Genomic DNA, 18,189 nt, shown 5'->3' with positions numbered 1-18,189 from the left:
TTTAGTACATGTAAAAATGAAGCAACAGTACAAATTAGAGCCAGACGAAGAACTTCGTATTGAGGATTGTTTTCTTTCCATCCATATTAACGGATATAGAATACGTGGATATTAGGACAGGGGAAAATTGTCGTCAATTTAGGTTGCTAACATGGACATCACTTATTGGTCAGTTCGTCCATACATAAGGAGGGGATGTGGTAAAGGGGGTGGATTGGGGGTATCGTTATTTTAGCCAGCTTCGAGTATGACTTTATCAGGGTACATGAAAATCTGGTGCAACATCAAAGTAATATTATATCGTCGATTTTCGTCCATATCATATATCTGCAGTCAGCAAACGAAAAAAAATACGTGAGCTACTCTTTGCTAATGCTGAAATCAAACCTTTTAAGATTTTCACTACGTATCTACAGACAACCTCTTGAAAAATCACAGCTTATTTTTTATAGTTAGAAGCATTATAGTAGGCAAGTGTGGGTATAGAATACGAAGATATTGTGAGAATTTCTGGCATAATTAAAAGGTTTCTCCCAGTTGGCTAATATAACGATACCCTACCATCTTCCATGATCACGTAGGAACATATTGACCAATTTCTAAGGACTACATTAGCAACCTAAATTGACGACAATTATCCACGTATTATATGTTTATTATCAGTTGTACATTTCATATTTTGTATTGCATGTTACCTAGCTGATTTTCTTTACTATGAGCAATGAAGTAGTGCAACTTTCAATTTTCAAATGATTCGCAGCAGTGTGCCCCCCTAACAACTGTATTTAATAGGTATAAAAATCTTGAAATAATAGAAAATTAAGGTACCTAATCTTAATGGATGGAAAGTTCACAGTTAATTGTAACAGGTCGATTGTCCCAGCAATGAAAAGATTTCAGTTGAACTATTAACAGGGTATGCTAGTTAGTGTATGTTGAAAAAAATTATTTTCATGAATGAGGGAATGGACGAAAAATAAGAAAAAAAATAATACTAGTTTGTGCAACCCAATCAATATTTATTTAATAGTTTTATTTACGCCAACGAAAGAAAAAAGGCGTCTATAAACATTTGGGGTCGGTATAATGTCACCTTCCTCCCTGATCAAAAGAATCCTTAAGTGATTAGTTTTTCTTCATTGTATACACGCATACAGAAACGTACAGTTTTCGATTTTTATACTATCTTTCCTTTAATTCTTAATTTCAAAATTTGAATTCGGTAGAGGGTATTTAAAAGTAAATTATAATACCTAGGTACTTAGTCTTATTCTTACAATTTTAATTGAATTTTTCTTCAGATTTGCCGAGATCTTTGGAACTGAACTGGTGCAGCACACAAAATATCATTTCACAACCGGGGCTAAGATTGCTGTCTTCACATACCATGGCTGTAGCATTGAGGTATTATTGTATTATTATGAGGCATATTCTAGACATATTTTTCATTGGATCCCCGGCTAAAGGGGGGAGAGGGAATGAAAAATATATGAATGGGGAAAAATTAAATAATAGAGAGAAAGTACCTACCTATTTACTGATTTTTTTTTTCCATTTCTATCCCTCCTTGGAGGAAAATACTCTACAAATATGTGGGAGATAAAAAAAATAAATAAGGAGTACTAAAATTAAATATTTCTCCACTTTTTCTTTCTCCTTAGGGTAAAAACTAGGGGTGGATAAACGAATTATTTTGCAGCCGGAGAAAAAAAGTGAATCTTGTGCAGAACATACAGTACACCTCTGAAATAGAGCTGTATGTTTTTGAGTGAAAATGTATAAAACTATGCCAAAAATACAGTCATATTTAAAGTAACGTCCATTTATATATTAAAACACATTTATCTATCTATCAATATAATATGTATCTATCAATTATTAAGGTTGAGGGAGAGTTGGAAGTAGAACCGTACACAAGTAAAGAAACCCCAATGATAATTTACCTCAATACCCATGCGGCTCTGGAACAAATGAGAATGAAGGTATAGTTTTTTATCGCATCATATTACAGACAGCTTTTCGCGGATATAAAAATAAGAAAATATCAGATTAAAACCAGGTTTGTTAGCCCTGAGGGCTTACAAAACTTGTATTAATTTTCATAGACATACTTATTTTAGGCTGAACAAGATAATGAGCGGGGACCTATAACATTAGTAGTGGGACCTACAGATGTGGGCAAGTCGACAGTCTGCAGGATTCTTCTAAATTATGCTGTAAGTTATTTTTTGTTTCAAGGAGCGCAACTACTTAATACCATGCTGCTAGTTGTATGTCATTGTCCATTATTCATAGACAATTCGACAAAATAAAAATATCATCTATTATTACAAACTTGTGAAGTTCTCCATTTTATGGAAACTTTACATAGGTTCCAGAATAATCTTAGGATATTTAATTTTCGATTCAAGTCTTGGGATGGTTTTAGGCTATTTTTTTGGGATCCTTGTCACTTCTGCAGGGGCGCTTCCGCTAGTATTTGATAAACTAGCTGTTTCTTCCTTTTTTATTGCTTATTTTTTAAACGATTATTAAACGTCGTTCATGATAAAAAGGTACTATTTCTATTTAGGTCCGTATGGGAAGAAGGCCAGTATATGTAGACCTAGACGTGGGACAAGGAATTATTTCAGTACCTGGTTCTTTAGGTATGTACTTCTATTTTAAACCTTAAGTAATGAATTTGAACTTTTTTTCGTCAATTATTAAAATGTAATTATTTGTGTAATAATAAATACTTTAAAAACACGCTTAAATCTCCCTCTAGGAGGCACGTTACGCTTAATCTTCGGGACTTACTATGGTTCTATTTTTTATTCTGTCAGCTCTAGAATGATAAGTTAATAACTACCCCTCCTTATTTTCAATTTGTTTTTCAAGTAAGGGGCGGGGTCTGTGTTCGTATATGCGGGAAACTACCACTAATCATGTTCTCAATGAGATATTACATTATTTGAACCTATCTCTTTATTAAGGTGCTTTGTTAGTGGAGCGACATGCCTCAATTGAAGAGGGATTCAGCCAAAACTCCCCCCTGGTTTACCACTACGGGCACATCACACCTAAACCCAACCTGGTTCTTTATAATCAACTTGTTTCCAGAATAGGTAAGGTTAATGATTAATGACTTTAAAAATTGTTGTAGCCCAAACTTAGATTGTATAATTTCAAGAATGGCTGCAAAACTGATTAATATCCGCCAGATTAGAACCGGTTCTAGGTCATACTGAAAAATCATGTAGCGTATCGTATTATTGACAATTTTCTGCGATTAGTAAAATAAAAATATTTATATTTATACCAGTTTTGTTATTCTGGGCCAACAAAACTGAAATTAATCTTATAATTTCTCATTTTACTATCCGCAGAAATCTGTCTATAATACGATGCGCAAAATAACTAATTTCCTGTGGAGTTTATAACTCAATCTACGAAGAACATTATTTTTATTCAAAAGAAACAAGTTACTAAAATGATCTTGGATATGAGAGGTATCTAATTATTATAGATTTTTCTTTCTCTTCGTTATAAAAAATAAATGAAACAACCCCCAATTTGTTTTAGCTGATGTTGTGAGGGAGAGATTAACCAACAACCGGAAGGCCGAAGTATCTGGGGTGGTTATCAACACATGTGGTTGGGTCAGGGGGGAGGGGTACAATCAGATCAAACACATTGCCCAAGCTTTTGAGGTTAGTTGGAGTTTTTAGTAGATCAGCAGCTCTATAGTTCGTTTGTCTGTGCGTACGTCAAACTTTATAAAATTACAGGTACTGTTTGTCTCTCTTTTTCATTGATTAGTTATTTTTTTCTTTAATATTTTGAATTGTAAATTGTCTTAAATAAAATTGGATGGACTTACACAAAACATCGGTAAATCTTCTTATGCGTATATTAACTAATATTTGTAAATCGTTATGTGCTTCTTTCCTACTTTGCTCCTGTATTCAAATGTCTTTAAAACTTCGCTAGGTACAGTATAGATATCATCCTTGTTTTACCTTAATTGATTTTTTTATTTTGTTTGCTTTATTTACTTAATATTATTATGAAAGTTAATGATTAAAAATAAATCAAGGATGACAGCATCCACTACTTGTAGTTAAGCTTATGAAGTTATGAATGTAAAAGCAATTCACTAAAGAGCAAGAATGTGGAATTATTATAGAAGTGATTCATTGGCTAGGTACTAAAGTCTTGATAATCAGTTCATTAAGTATTGCAGCAATAACAAGCTCTGTTTCATCAATAAAGTCTTAACTACTATTTTTTCTTTTAAATTATTGGATCATGGAAATAAAACGAAGAAGTGGGTTTCATCGTATTTTCAAAGTAGCTTTTCTCCCAATTCTAGCCCCTGCGCTGCCTATTTCTTAATTACTTAAAATAACCTATCAAAAGCTACAGTGAAATCACGACGAAACCCGCTACTTCGTTTTCTTTTCATGATCCAATAATTTAAAAGAACTGAGACAGAGTGAATAAAACTCGTGTGGACAGACATACCCTAGTTTGTTATTTAGTAGCTGCGATACATAAGTTGTAATTATGGCTTCTTATTATTACAAAATAAGAAAAACTACAAAAATAAATTTCTAATAATAGATGTTAGTAAGAATATAATATTATAAAGCTTTCATGTTCAATATTGAAAAAATATTTACAAGAAATAAGAAGCTCAATAAAAACAGAGGATAGTAAAAAATATCAATTTTGGCCAAAAGTTGAGGAGGAAAATTGAATAATCTAGATATAGGATTAGGAACCCTAAGGTTTTGTTCTTATTCATAGGTGAAAATAAGCAAAACTATTACTTATATGTAAATTGAAATGATTTGAAACTGGCAATGTCACTTAACGGGTCATCTCAAAAAACGTCTATCTCAGAAAACGCCTATCACAGAAAACGCCACTTAACACGCAGCATAGTAACTTTACATATACAATGATGTCAATATTAAAGACATGAACATTTTTCTGTATGTTAATCATTTTTATTTTAGGTTGATGTTATCATTGTTTTGGATCAAGAAAGAATTTATAATGATTTAGGTAATATTTTATAAAAGAAATTAGCAGGGGATGGAATTACCACTGCACTGGCAGAAAATGTTATATACCACTAATTCCCATATTCTGTGATGATGATTGTAGCAACTTGTGGAGTGGAAGAAGAACTTTGCAATCTTGTGAGACTGACAGATGCACCGTTGTTTTGTTAGCCTTATATTAGACTAAGAGATTCTAAGGGATAAGACAAGGGATTATTGATTGAATAGTCACTGCTAGTTTGTAACAACCAATTAATTTTTAATAAAAGTACACTATGTTTACGTATTATTTAAACTTTGAATACCAGCACAATTTACAGTCTAATGTCCCATCCCTCCCATACCTATATAAAGCACCTTTTATTACATGGTCATTGTTTTGATTCTTGAAGTCATAACTATGCTGTATTTAATAAAGGCCCAAAGGTATTTTTTATATTGATGGCATACGCCCAGCATAGCTGCAGGCGATACAATAATTTATATATTTTTTTTACGAAAATAAATATAAGTACAAAAGATGTATTTTAAACGTATTTAACTAAATTTTACTTCACATCTGATTTGATAACTCAAGTTTTCAATATTACAATAGTAAGCATTCAGAAAAGCAATATTGGAAATTGATATGGATACCAAAAATATTGCCAATCTGATTTTTTTTAGATTTATCGATACCTTTTAGTCAAGCCAGGGAGGGAGGGGACATTGGGCTGTTCATTACCAAAGTTTTATAACAACTTTTTCTTATTCGTTGGCGACTTTTATTGAATTTTGATTGGCTGGTTCATTAAGTAGAGTATCCAAACGTTTTAACCGCTAATTGTAATCTACAGAAGGGGTAATTTTGTGTATCATTATTGTGGGTGCATTCAATTTATCGGCCAATGTCTGTCTTATCCCTTTAGATCCCTATATTAGTCTTCGAGTAAAATTTATTTGCCTTCGCCCTAAGACTCAAGTTTTATTATGAAATGAGAACCCTTCACCCCCGTCCTAAATTAGAAGAATCTTTCTAAATATATTTCTTGGGAAGGGTTCAACCGACTTTTTAAATTGAAAATTAGACTTAAACCTGTTAATGACCGACACACAAGACTTCCCTTAAAATTGCTTTTCTACCGTTAGAAGTAGATCCTTGGAACTTAAACTATATTTATAAATAGATCATTTATGTATGTATACTGTATGTATAGGTAAATATATTCATTATTAATAAAAAATGAACTTATTTTTGTTTATCTAGTGAAAGACATGCCCAAGTTTGTGAAAGTTGTTTGGCAGCCAAAATCTGGAGGAGTGGTTAGCAGGTCTCTAGAGCAAAGAGACTCATTAAGAGATGCTAGGTAAGAGAGGAAAGATAGACAGCTAGAAAGATTGGTAGATAGATAGATATATTTAAAGACAGACAGTCAGATATAAAACTAATTCTTAGCAGTTCTCTAGAACAGAGAGACTCATTAAGAGATGCTAGGTAAGGCAGGATAGATAGAAAGATATACATTAAGATAGATAGAAACAGACAAATAGATGAATATACAATGATACATAGTCATACATACATAGACAGAGATAGATACATTTTAAGACAGACAGTCAGATAGATAATTAATCCTAAGAGGGAATAGACATAGATAAATAGATAGAATAGAAACATATAGATAGATAGAATTGACTTGGAGAGAGAGATAGATACATGTAAAGAGATACGGTCAGAGAGACTCTTTAAGGAATGCTAAATGAGATAGGGATAGACTGATATAAGACATGACTGATAGACAGACAACCATTTTAAACAAAAATAATAAGGCGATAAAACAATGGGCGATAAATTGATTGCACATTTCAATGATCACAAAATTACACATTTTGTAGATCAAAATTATTGGTTGAAAATGTGGATACTGCTCGTTAAAATTACCTAATCAAGACGCCATCTAGACAGCAGCATAAATTACAGTCCAATGTCCCCTCCTTTCCTGAGATATTTACTGATATTTATCATATTTTATTTTAGAGTGAAGCAGTATTTTTATGGACCAAATGGAAATCTTTTCCCACATAGTTTTGATGTCAAGTTCGATGAATTAAAGGTACCTAATAATGATTTTCTTTTTTTTTTATAGAATTTTAACATTTTTTGCATTTAACAGTTTAGCTAGGGATCTAAAGTGATAGGACAATTGCCGATAAGATGATGATTCACATAATTATCCTCTTTTGTAGTTTTCAATTAGTGGTTGAAACGTTTGAACACTCAATTTAATGAACCTTACAATCAAAGTTCACATAAAGTCTCCAAAGTTTTAAAACCAACGAATAAGAAAACATAATTATTCAACTTTAGGTACTAGAGTAATTAACAGCCCATTGCCCCTCTCCTTTTTAGTTTGACCAAGTAAAATTATTCTCAGTTACACAAGTTTTCTTAATGATTGTTATCAATATCTAAGGGGGTATTTTTTCGTGTATTTTCAGTTAAGTTTTGTGTTACCGTTTAGTTAAATGCGCTTATTAAGTGAAATTGTTCTTAAATTAAGACCATTTTATATGGGGCTATGGCACTTACACATGCAGCAAATTTACATTTGATCTATTTTTGGCAAAATGTTTTCTTCCTTTTCTCATGCCATAAATACATCCAACACTGGCAAAAATACATTCAATATTTTTATACATATCATATGTCAAAAATACATTTGACACTGGCATTTACACATCAATACTTCTTCAATTATATGTCATAAATACATCCAACAATGGCAAATATACATCTAGATTAATTTATATGAATATTTATTTACAATTAATTTGATTTTTTACAGTATGTTTAGGTTTTTAATTTTTTGCCCTATTTTAGTTACTCTCCCCCTATTTACTTCCCTTTTTCTCAAGATGCTCCTTTCAAAACATATATACCCACATTTGGTCATAATAAGGATAGTTTGACTTAATAAGCGCATTTGACTAAACTGTAACACACAGCTTTGCAGAAAATATACGAAAAAAATGACCTCCTTTGTAAAGCTATGCTTTTATGGACATGCTGTCATCCTTGTTTTTCATTAATCTAATCTGTTATCCATGATTCTAGGAACGCATCTTTAAGATAGGGGCACCAGAACTGCCAGCTTCCTGTCTACCCCTGGGCATGAAGATTACTGACAATAAAACTAAGGTGAACTATGTTCAAACAATTGTAATTTTTATTTTATAAAATTTGATATTGACTCCCTATCTATTTTTACCTATCCGATTTTCTGTCTATCTAATCTCATTAGTTTTAATTTTATATAGGTACACTTTCTTTTTTTTGTTAGAGACAATGAAGTGTAAAAACAAACAACAGTTGTAAATTCTTATTAGAAAAATTATATTTGTACCTATTATAAAAATCAGACTTGCGCTGCAAAAATTTGTTTTCGTGGAAGATTAATTGAGGCAGGGTATCACCAACCTCCTGAAGAAAATCGCCATTGGAAAAAATTATCCCCCCCCCCTAAAAAAAAAAATTTTTTACTTTTTCTTTTTAAGTTTATAATAGGGATGGAGGGTCGACTTCACCAAACCCCCCTCAACTCAAGTAAAACTCTTCTTGTAGTTTAGACGTATTAAGTGACACCACTTTATTAAATTTTATCTATGTTATTTTTTAGTTGGTGCCCGTGAGTTTAAGCCCCCGTGATTTGCTGAACCATATTCTGGCGGTTTCCTTCACCTCTACAGTGGATGAAGCTATTACAACCAATGTTGCAGGTAATTATAGGGGTCAAGTGAGTTAACGGTAAAATGTTCCCGGTAACGAATATCTCCAAAAATCAATGAACTTCTAAGGCTTCTAACGGCCAAACGGTGGAACGTATAGATTATACTTGGCTATTCCAGATTACTTGTATGCCTTCTTATGTCGCTCTTAAACAGTGTGTGTGCATGATATATACGTTCAGTCGTTTGGCAGCTAGCAGCCTTTGAAATTCATAGATTTTGGGAGATACCGGAACATTTTACCTTAAAAAACACCAATTATAGTAATCTCTCTGCAGGTAATTATGGTAAACTTCACTGTCCACAATTCAATTATTGCGTCCCCTGTCTTATGACACTTGAAGTTGACTAGAAAAATATGTTAAAAACAATTTCATATTAAACCGTCAATATTTATTATTAATCTTTTTTTGTTGAAGTCAAAACTACACAAATTGTCGATTTTAAGATCAAGTTACAACTTTATATTCTTACATTTTTTTCTAAGTTTATGAGTTTTATATCTATCATAGTTAAACCCAAAGACTTTAGGACAGTCCAGAATTACAATCAAAAAAAAGAGAAATTTTTCTTGAAGAAGTTTGCTCAAATAATTGCGAGAAAATTCAAAAAAAATATTGCGGAGGTTCGACCGCCGTTCTTGCACAAATACCCCATTAAAGTACTGCAATGCCAATTTTAGCGTTCAACTCCTGTTTTTATGTCTTAAAACACATACCTTTACGGATAAAATAAACAGAAAATATTACCCATTTATTATTTTCAGGATTTATTGTTGTAACAGCAGTGAACGTTGAGGAGAAGAAAGTGACAGTATTATGTCCGCAGCCCAGACCATTGCCAGATGGGACTTTACTTCTCCTATCAGATATTAAGTTTGTAGATTCAGCTATGTAATAACTTTTTTTTCCAATATGGCTTCTAAACCAATTAATATCCACTGGATTAGAGCCGGTTCTCTGCCATTCTGAATAATTATGTCCCCAACCTAGACCATTGCCAGATGGAACTTTACTCCTCCTATCAGATATTAAGTTTGTAGATTCTGCTATGTGATAACTTTTTCCTAATAATCTTAAATCTGTTTTTTTTTAGCCAATGTTTTCCTCTTATATAAAACGATTAATAATAGACAGCAATTTTTTGATAAAGGGGTTGGTTCATTTTGCTTACTTTCAGTAATGCCAGATTTCACAAGAATTGAATAAAAATAGGTAATTTTTTATCTAATGTAAGAAAAAGACACTTTTAGGGATTTATTGATAATTCATTGTTCATGCTAATCTGCCTTTAAAACATTAAAAAAAATATTTTAAAAGATCAATCTTTATTTGAGGCAAATTACAGTTTGAAAATTATTAAATACATCCAATTTTTTTATAAATGAAAAAATGTTGGGTATAGAAAAGTGTATATTTATTGTATTTATAAAATACAAAACCAGTACCTGTAATTTTTTGTATCAATTTATTTAAACATCACTGTTAAAATTTTCCATGTTTCAGAAAATAATGCTTAACTGACACTTTTTTATTTGTTGTTAAAATTTGTACTGTTGACTATTTTGTTTTATTATTTGTTATAGAGAAATTTAGTTTTTATCATGTTTGAAGGATTCAGTCCAATTGTACAGGTTAGTTCTCAGAATTTTACAGGGAGGGAGGGGGGGGGACATTGGACAATTTATTACAATAGTCCTCCAAGATTTATAATAACGTATCTTAATATCTAGCGCTACAACTTTGGGAAGTTTTATTGAATTTTGATTGGTCTGTTCATTAAGTTCAGTGTCTAAACGTTTAAACCACTAATTGTAAACTACAGAAAGTATAATTTTGTGCATATTCATTTGGGATGTATATCAATTTATTGGCATTTGAAGAAAAAACATTATCACTTTACATTAAAGGATGAAAGCTTTGCTTTTGATATCCTATTAAATAAAGTAGTAAGTTTTTTCGTTTGACGCTTAAGATTTCTTAATCTCTTATAAAGATACACATAGGTTCGGTGATGGTTTTAGACTATATTATTTTCAGATAAAAGTTTTAGATTGGTGTTAAGCTATTTTTATCTCCTCTCTACCCCTTCGAATACGTAGCCCCTAGCCACTTGTTTTTTAAATTTGCAAAATTTTAGGCCCTCCAAGGGACCTTGTTTACATGGGGCTTAACAGCTCTTGGGGCCGCGACGGCTATTTTCATCAGAGGAAACCACAGGATTATTCTAGACTCAAGGTTAGTGAAATAAATGTATAAGTATAGATGTATAATCCAGATAACCACCTGGTTCTAGTGGTGGGGACCTTTGTCGTCTGCTACCAAATTGCCTTTTGCTCTTTTGTAGCGACTTAGCTGTTTATATCTGACAGTATTGGCTGATATTCATAGACACAATCCATGAACATATATTTTTTTTAACCCCTGACGGAAAGAAAACGGATTAACGGTTTTCGTCGTATTTTTACAGGGGCTTTTCTCCTATTTGTAACCCATATGTGGGGCTCTAACCATGCTGGACATATTTCCTAACCCTGTGGGGTAATCATTAACATTTACCCAACCTAATATAACCTATAAAAAGCTACTGTGAAAAACGACGGAACCCGCTACTTATTTTTCTTTCCATGATACCAACAATTTTAATCATTATTAAATAACATTTGTTTGGTATTAGAGTCCTCTAAAGCATTGGTTCTTAAATGTGTTTTATTTAGTCTTGGATTCGCCGGTGGAGTGATGTTAGCCGCTAGCTACTGGTCGTTGCTGGAGCCAGCATTGGAAATGGCGGCCTCCCTAGAGACTTATGGCAAGGATGGAGAGTGGTCTTTCATTCCTGTGGCTGTTGGATTCTTTCTTGGTAGGAAAATTGATTTTTTATTCCTTATTAATAGGGACAAGGGACCAGGATTCTGACAAACCATACTAAATGATGAACTATCAAATCTCACTTATCGCCTTAATACTTACTTTTTAACCCTGAACAAAAATTATCAAAATTGAATTAAATTGCTAAATCACAGTTCCTACATTTTATTGGTAACGAAGCTACTTTACCAGTTTACATTACCAAGTTAATTTCTTATTTTCTGTTGTTTTTAAATACTGCATCGTAATTACTCAATTATACATAGGATAGCCAAACAGAGCAAATTATATCATCTTTAACGTCAATGTACATCATTTGAAGTTGATTATGTGAAATAAAACTTTCTAATTATGATAAAAAAAATTAATCCCATTTTATAACATAATAACTGTTTTTTGTCTGAAGCGTATGATCTCAATAACTATAGAACCGAATGGGTTCTCTTTAATTCGAGTAAGCTTTACATAGTTACTGGGATGGGTTTAAGCTATTTTCTAACCCATTTGCTCATTCTAATACAGAGACTCCCTTTTCTAGGAAAGTAGCCGTTAGTTAATTTGATAGAACCATATGACTGGCAGACAGAAAGACAGACACTGGTTGCCACGAAGACGACTGGAGTATTAAATAGATGTAACTAACACTTTTTAGATAGACATATACTATGTATACTAACTTCTGTAAATACAAGTTAAATAGTATTAATTCTGACTTTTAAGGTGCCTTTTTTGTTTACGGCGTGGATATGGTGATGATGCGCTGTGGCGTCGAAAATCCGGTCCACGATTTTTACTTCCAGGTGCGTTTTGCCGCTCCTCATTATCCTTAAATTTTACTTACACTTTTAGGTGCTCTTTTTGTTTACGGAGCCGAGATTGTTATGAACCACATTGGCGTGGAAAACCCTGTAGAGCTAATGAAAAAAGATAGATTTGTTGACGACCCCACTAGCTCTATGTCTGTAACTGTTGAGGTAAAATGTCAACGTAGCTAATGTTGCATGTCCTTCCCGCTCTCAGGGGGAGTAAGGGGGTGGTTCTTATTGTAGAGATCTTGTAATAAGAACACTTGGACTCATCACTGAAAGTTAAAACCAAGATATAGCCATAGAAACAGATTCTATGAGTCACAATTGAAATATATATAAAAATACATTCTATTGGATCAATTTTTGACCCAATAAATCATTAGGTAATATTAAAAAGGTACCTATGTAAAAGTTTTTAAAAATATGGTCGAGAAGTTGATAGTTAACCTATTTACAGCTATAGCTTTGAATTTTTATCTTTTTTGTATGTCCTTACCTAGTGATTTTTCTTACCTGAATTATAAGATCTCTAGAATAATGAACGCACTCTTATAAATATGTTTGGGTGATGGATTATATTAGCTTTATATAATACGTATATTCAGGGTTTCGGATCCGCATTGATTTTATGCGGATCCGGATCCGGATCCTCAAAATTTGGTCAGTGCGGATCCGGATCCGGATCTTTGACAATAAAAATAAAATCACCAAATTTTTCAAAAAAATTTTATTCTTTAATTCGAAGTCAAAAATACTTTTAATTTTCAAGTCTGAACCTAAACCTTAAAGATTGGCTCTCATCAAGAGAATGTCTGAGATTTTATATAAATTTAGGTAGATTTTTCCATTTTTTCCGCATTTTTTGGAGTCTAAGGATCCGGATCCGGATCCTTGGACTCAAAAATATGCGGATCCTTGCGGATCCGGATCCGGATCCAGATCCGGATCCGAAACCCTGCGTATATTAAATCAGTATAAATCAGTAGGTAGGTAAGTATTTTATTTTCCAATTCTTAATTCTTTCCTAAGACAACTTTGGAGCTATTCTGAATTTGATCAGAAAATCGTTTCTGCCTTTTGGAAATATTAAGTAACTGACAGATAGACTCAAATACTTCTAGTTTGTTCTTAGATTATTTTTTATTTAGTTAGGTAGGTAGGTATTTAATTTATTCATATTTAGTTTATTTAAAGATAGGGAAATAACGTCATAAGTATAAAAAAACTTTTCCACTTATCAAAGGAAAGGACTTTTTATATGATTTTTTAGGATCATAATGTATAATTTTGTACCTGCTTTAAACTAGGGAAATATTTTATTTCAATATGATTATTTTATTGACAGAAATTTTGAGGTAAAAAATTAATATAAATCTTCTATATCTATACAGTAATAATGATACCTTTTCATTATACTTTGTGCATGTCAAACAATGGAAATATTGGGAAATATATTATATTAAAAATATTTATTGCAACTTGTAACAAAAGAAATAAAATTTATATTACATTTTCTATTTTTATTGGGATTACCTATTTAATTTTTTTTCTGTTGTCGTTTTTTTTAAGTGGGGAAATTAAAGCATGGAGAATAAAATATACATAATACCTAATGTATTTGATTTACTAAACGGGTTTAATATATTTATGATTATTGTCTTATTGTTATAGTCTTCCTTACATACCTTGTCAATATCTTCCTATTTACTATCGATCCATATTTATATCATTTTAATAAAGTATGCAAGTATCTTTAAAGTTATAAATTGTTTGCCTAATATTTGTATCAATTCTTAAAAAAAAAAATTATGTCAGATTTTTTAAGTTTAAAACCCTTCTTGCCATTGTAACTCTTTAATACTTTCTAAAATTCACATAACACTCAAGAGTTTATTTCCTTGGATTAAAAAAACAATTTTTTTTCTCACATTTTCATTGCCCAGTGAATGAGAATCATAATTGAGATAAAAATTTACTCTGATTTATTTGGTAATTACTTAACATACCTATTTTTACCCTCTGCAGCCGATTTTTGCATAAACCTACATGATGACATTTTAACCCCTTGCAGGAGGCACCAAGATACAATTTGCGAAGACGGAAAGCCAGGTCTGGTTCCAATGAAGAAGGCTTCCCTGAACAGGTTAGTAAGCTTTTCAGAAGAACCAGGGATCTGAAGGAGTAAGACAGTATAATAATAAAAATTACCCCTTCTGTAAATTAAAATCAAATAGGTTTAAATGTTTGGAACTAATAATGGATATAGAAGGAGGAGAGGGGATTGGGTAATAGGGATGAATTGGGGGGGGGGGGGGGGGGTATCAAATGTTAGAGCTACGAGTTTCACTTTATTAGAGAAAATGATAATCATTTTGTGTAATATCCAAGTAATATTAAATCCATTAAACCAACCAATCAAAATTTTAAAAAATTTGCAACGTTTCTAAGGTATGTAGGTATCGATTCCGAATAAGATTTCCTACTTGGTTCGAAAACTTTGGAATGGATTAAGATTTCTATATCACATTACACAATTAATATAATTAGGAGCAAGAACTAGATGTAGAAATGAAGGAGAATAGTACTGTAGATGACCAACAGAAATTAATGGACACATCCCACTGGAGAAGAATCCTCCTGCTCATCATTGCTATTACTGTACACAATATACCTGAGGGTCTGGCTGTTGGTGTTGGATTTGGTGCTGTAGGTCAGTTAATCCTCATGATAAAGTTACAGGATCTGTGTTTATGTTTCTGTACTGAAGGATCTCGCTAACCACTGTACTGATATGTTTCTATGTATTTCACAAAGTAGCTTCTCGTAAGTCCTGGGAAGGATTATAACCTTTTATTTTTATAACTAAAACAAACAAATTTGGGTTGTATAATTTAATCCTCCCTCTGCCTCTTCCCCCTTCAAGTGTCCCTAGAGGCCTAGAGAGTGACATGGGTAATGCTACAAATTAGCCAAATACAGGCTTACGCTAATTTATCATGAAACGAGGGAATAAATATATAATATTAATTCTAGCTATATTATTTTAAAATTTAGGCAGAACAAAATCTGCTACTTTTGAGTCAGCCAGAAACCTTGCTCTTGGAATTGGTATTCAGAATTTTCCTGAAGGTTTATCTGTATCCCTGCCGCTGAAGGCTGCTGGATTCTCTACCTGGAAAGCCATTTGGTATGGACAATTATCAGGTAAGGGACAGAAGATTTGTTGTTTACTATCTAAATCTATAGGTACCTGCTATTCTATATTAATATTTTGTACATATGGATATATTATTACTTGGATCTTACACCAGATTTTCATCATCTCTAATGTAGTGAAAAACGCAGCGGGCTAAAATAACGATTTTGCCCCCTTCCAACCCCTTTACCCCGTCCCCTCCACTCCTACTGGATGAAAGAACTGACTAATACATGAATTCTATATTAGCAAGCTAAATTGATAATATCCATTCATTGATTTATATACATTAAAGATTATTAATATATTTGCCAACTATCCTCATTTGATTTTATCCAGGTATTGTAGAACCTTTAGCTGGAGTGGTTGGAGCCGCTCTGGTAACCTGGATCACCCCCATCCTGCCATATGCTCTGGCATTTGCAGCTGGTGCCATGGTCTACGTGGTTGTTGATGATATTGTACCTGAATCACAGGTCAGTCTAATAGAACAATTTATGAAAAGTTACGCTCATATGATGTCTTTTAAAAGTTTGCAAATTGACTTATCTAAATCAAATAACATATTGCGATTTTTAAATTTTATGGTTTGCTTAACGGTCTACCTAAATACCTATTTTTAATGTTGATTAACAGATAGTTTTTTTTTTAAATATTTAGTATTTACACTACTTGCTTTGCCACTAAGCTCTAAGTCAGCACATGGGAAGGTCATAAAAATAGCACGAAACCACCCCAAGATATAAATAAAGCTTCGCTGAAAAGTTCGACTAATTTTTATTTCCTAGATCTTAAGGTTCAGACAAAAATAATCCTAACTACCTACTCAAAATTATAAGATTATCAAATATTTTTATATTATTTCAGGCTGCTGGAAATGGGAAGGCGGCTAGTTGGGGAGTTGTTATTGGATTCATTGTCATGATGTCCCTGGATGTCGGTCTTGGATAAGCTTCTAGCTATAGAATAGCTGCGCTATAAAAAAATAATATTAGAACTAGCTTTTGTTGACGGACCTCTAAAATGAAAAAAAAATACAATTGGTTTGGGTTAAGTATTTTCATTTTATCCTTACATTACAGCAAAATTTTGAGATTTTTGACTCTAGCTTTGAAATTTAGACCTAATAATATGTAAAGTTAACTGTATTTGAATAGTCTTTTTAAATTTTAAAAGTATGAAATTGTATTTTAAAACAAGCCAAGTTTTACATATTTTGTGTGTTGTAATGATAAAAGTATTTTTGGGATGTTTGCAATTTTGGAAAGGATTTTTAATGTACATAGATGCCTAAATGAAATTTATTCCAAAAAAAGTAATTTATTTAGTTTATTTTTCTAACCTTAAATTGTTTTGTTTAAAGAGCTTAGAAAAATTTAAATAACCATTTTGCTTTTAATTTTGTATATTTGTTATTGTTACTATAATTGTTACCGCCAGTGATTCTGATAACTTTCTTAATATTATTTGCAGCTATTATTTATAGTAAAGGGGGATATGCTCTTTCCTAATTTTGTCAGTGTGGGGGCTCTGGTCTTGAACTAGAAAAGCATAGGCAACCCTTAAACAATTAAAGATTCTAAGGGTTTTCTTTTCAATTAAAAGAAACCTGCCCCATTCTAATCAAAGGGGTGCAGAGGATTTTTCATATCATTATTAAATTTAATGGGGGTGTTGCTTTTTTGCCTTGACACCCTCTTGGCTGTTTTAGGGGGTGTTTCAGGGAGGCGTAGACCATTGTCGAGGGGGGTAGATACCTGTGGTTTGAATTATCCCCCTACACCTTCTGCACGCCTCTGCTTTTAATCACCCTTTTCAATCTGGAAAAGTGCATATCCCCTGTTTTACCTTTCAAAAAACATATCAGGATTATTATTTGTTTGTGTTTTTTATAGTGTAATATATTATTAATATTATTTGTACTTAAGTGTAATTTTCTTACTCCAAATTATAAGTGATATTAAACTGTAAATGTATTTATAACTTTTTCATATTTTAAGATGTTATTTTATTTAGACTTAAGTATTAGCATTTGAAAAGCCTTCAATACATTTTTAAAAAATATATTATAAAAGAAGGTTTTAAAGGGGGGAGGCGGATGTGCCACTTTTTGAAACCAAAAGTAAAACGCCGAGATTTTATTACCTTTTCTCACCTTAATAGACAATTTTCAATAATCTGAGATAAACTTTTTTTTTCATAAATATTTCCCTTATATTTTCACTTGACACTTGTAAGATTTGACACTTGCAATTTTTTTTAATATTGACATGTTTGAAATATTACAAGGGTCACGTGAAAATATAAGGGAAATTTTTATGAGTAAAAAAGTTTATCTCAGATAATTGAGAAGTGTCTAATTTGGCGAAAAAATGTAAAAAAAAAATTCGGCGGGAAACGGCGGTTTTCGGCGGGAGCTGCGGTTCCGCCGCCGTTTCTTCACAGTTCCATATTGTTCTCTACAAACACAACTGCTGTGCCGAATTTTAGAGCTGTAACTC

At 32.2% G+C, this 18,189-nt stretch overlaps 2 protein-coding genes across 3 annotated transcripts; both read left to right on the top strand.

Annotated features, from left to right (window-relative positions):
- The first annotated feature begins 1 nt into the window (after position 1).
- Positions 2-10,329, top strand: cbc (protein CLP1 homolog). The gene is made up of 14 exons (XM_080170304.1): positions 2-65; positions 871-916; positions 1,302-1,404; positions 1,884-1,982; positions 2,121-2,216; positions 2,573-2,648; positions 2,976-3,107; positions 3,565-3,692; positions 5,004-5,052; positions 6,298-6,397; positions 7,069-7,144; positions 8,146-8,229; positions 8,708-8,807; positions 9,583-10,329. Exons 1-14 carry the CDS (start codon positions 17-19, stop codon positions 9,711-9,713), a joined length of 1,269 nt encoding a protein of 422 aa, XP_080026430.1. The 5' UTR covers positions 2-16; the 3' UTR covers positions 9,714-10,329.
- Zip48C (Zinc/iron regulated transporter-related protein 48C) lies at positions 10,317-16,925 on the top strand. Of its 2 annotated transcripts, none has more exons than XM_080170306.1 (9): positions 10,317-10,449; positions 10,956-11,053; positions 11,533-11,675; positions 12,404-12,483; positions 14,564-14,635; positions 15,040-15,202; positions 15,547-15,696; positions 16,028-16,164; positions 16,556-16,925. In XM_080170306.1, the coding sequence occupies exons 1-9, from the start codon at positions 10,420-10,422 to the stop codon at positions 16,637-16,639; spliced, it is 957 nt and encodes a 318-aa protein (XP_080026432.1). In that variant the 5' UTR covers positions 10,317-10,419; the 3' UTR covers positions 16,640-16,925. The 2 variants fall into 2 exon arrangements, with proteins under 2 accessions (XP_080026432.1, XP_080026431.1); XM_080170305.1 differs by lacking the exon at positions 12,404-12,483 and adding an exon at positions 12,533-12,657 and having other exon boundaries at positions 16,556-16,859.
- Positions 16,926-18,189: the final 1,264 nt, after the last annotated feature.

The sequence above is a fragment of the Acartia tonsa genome, chromosome 8, assembly GCF_053477335.1.
Source record: "Acartia tonsa isolate MP-2025a chromosome 8, ASM5347733v1, whole genome shotgun sequence".
NCBI classification, from domain to species: domain Eukaryota; kingdom Metazoa; phylum Arthropoda; class Copepoda; order Calanoida; family Acartiidae; genus Acartia; species Acartia tonsa.
The sequence above is the reverse complement of the archived record's forward strand: the minus strand, read 5'-3'. Positions and strand labels throughout refer to the sequence as shown.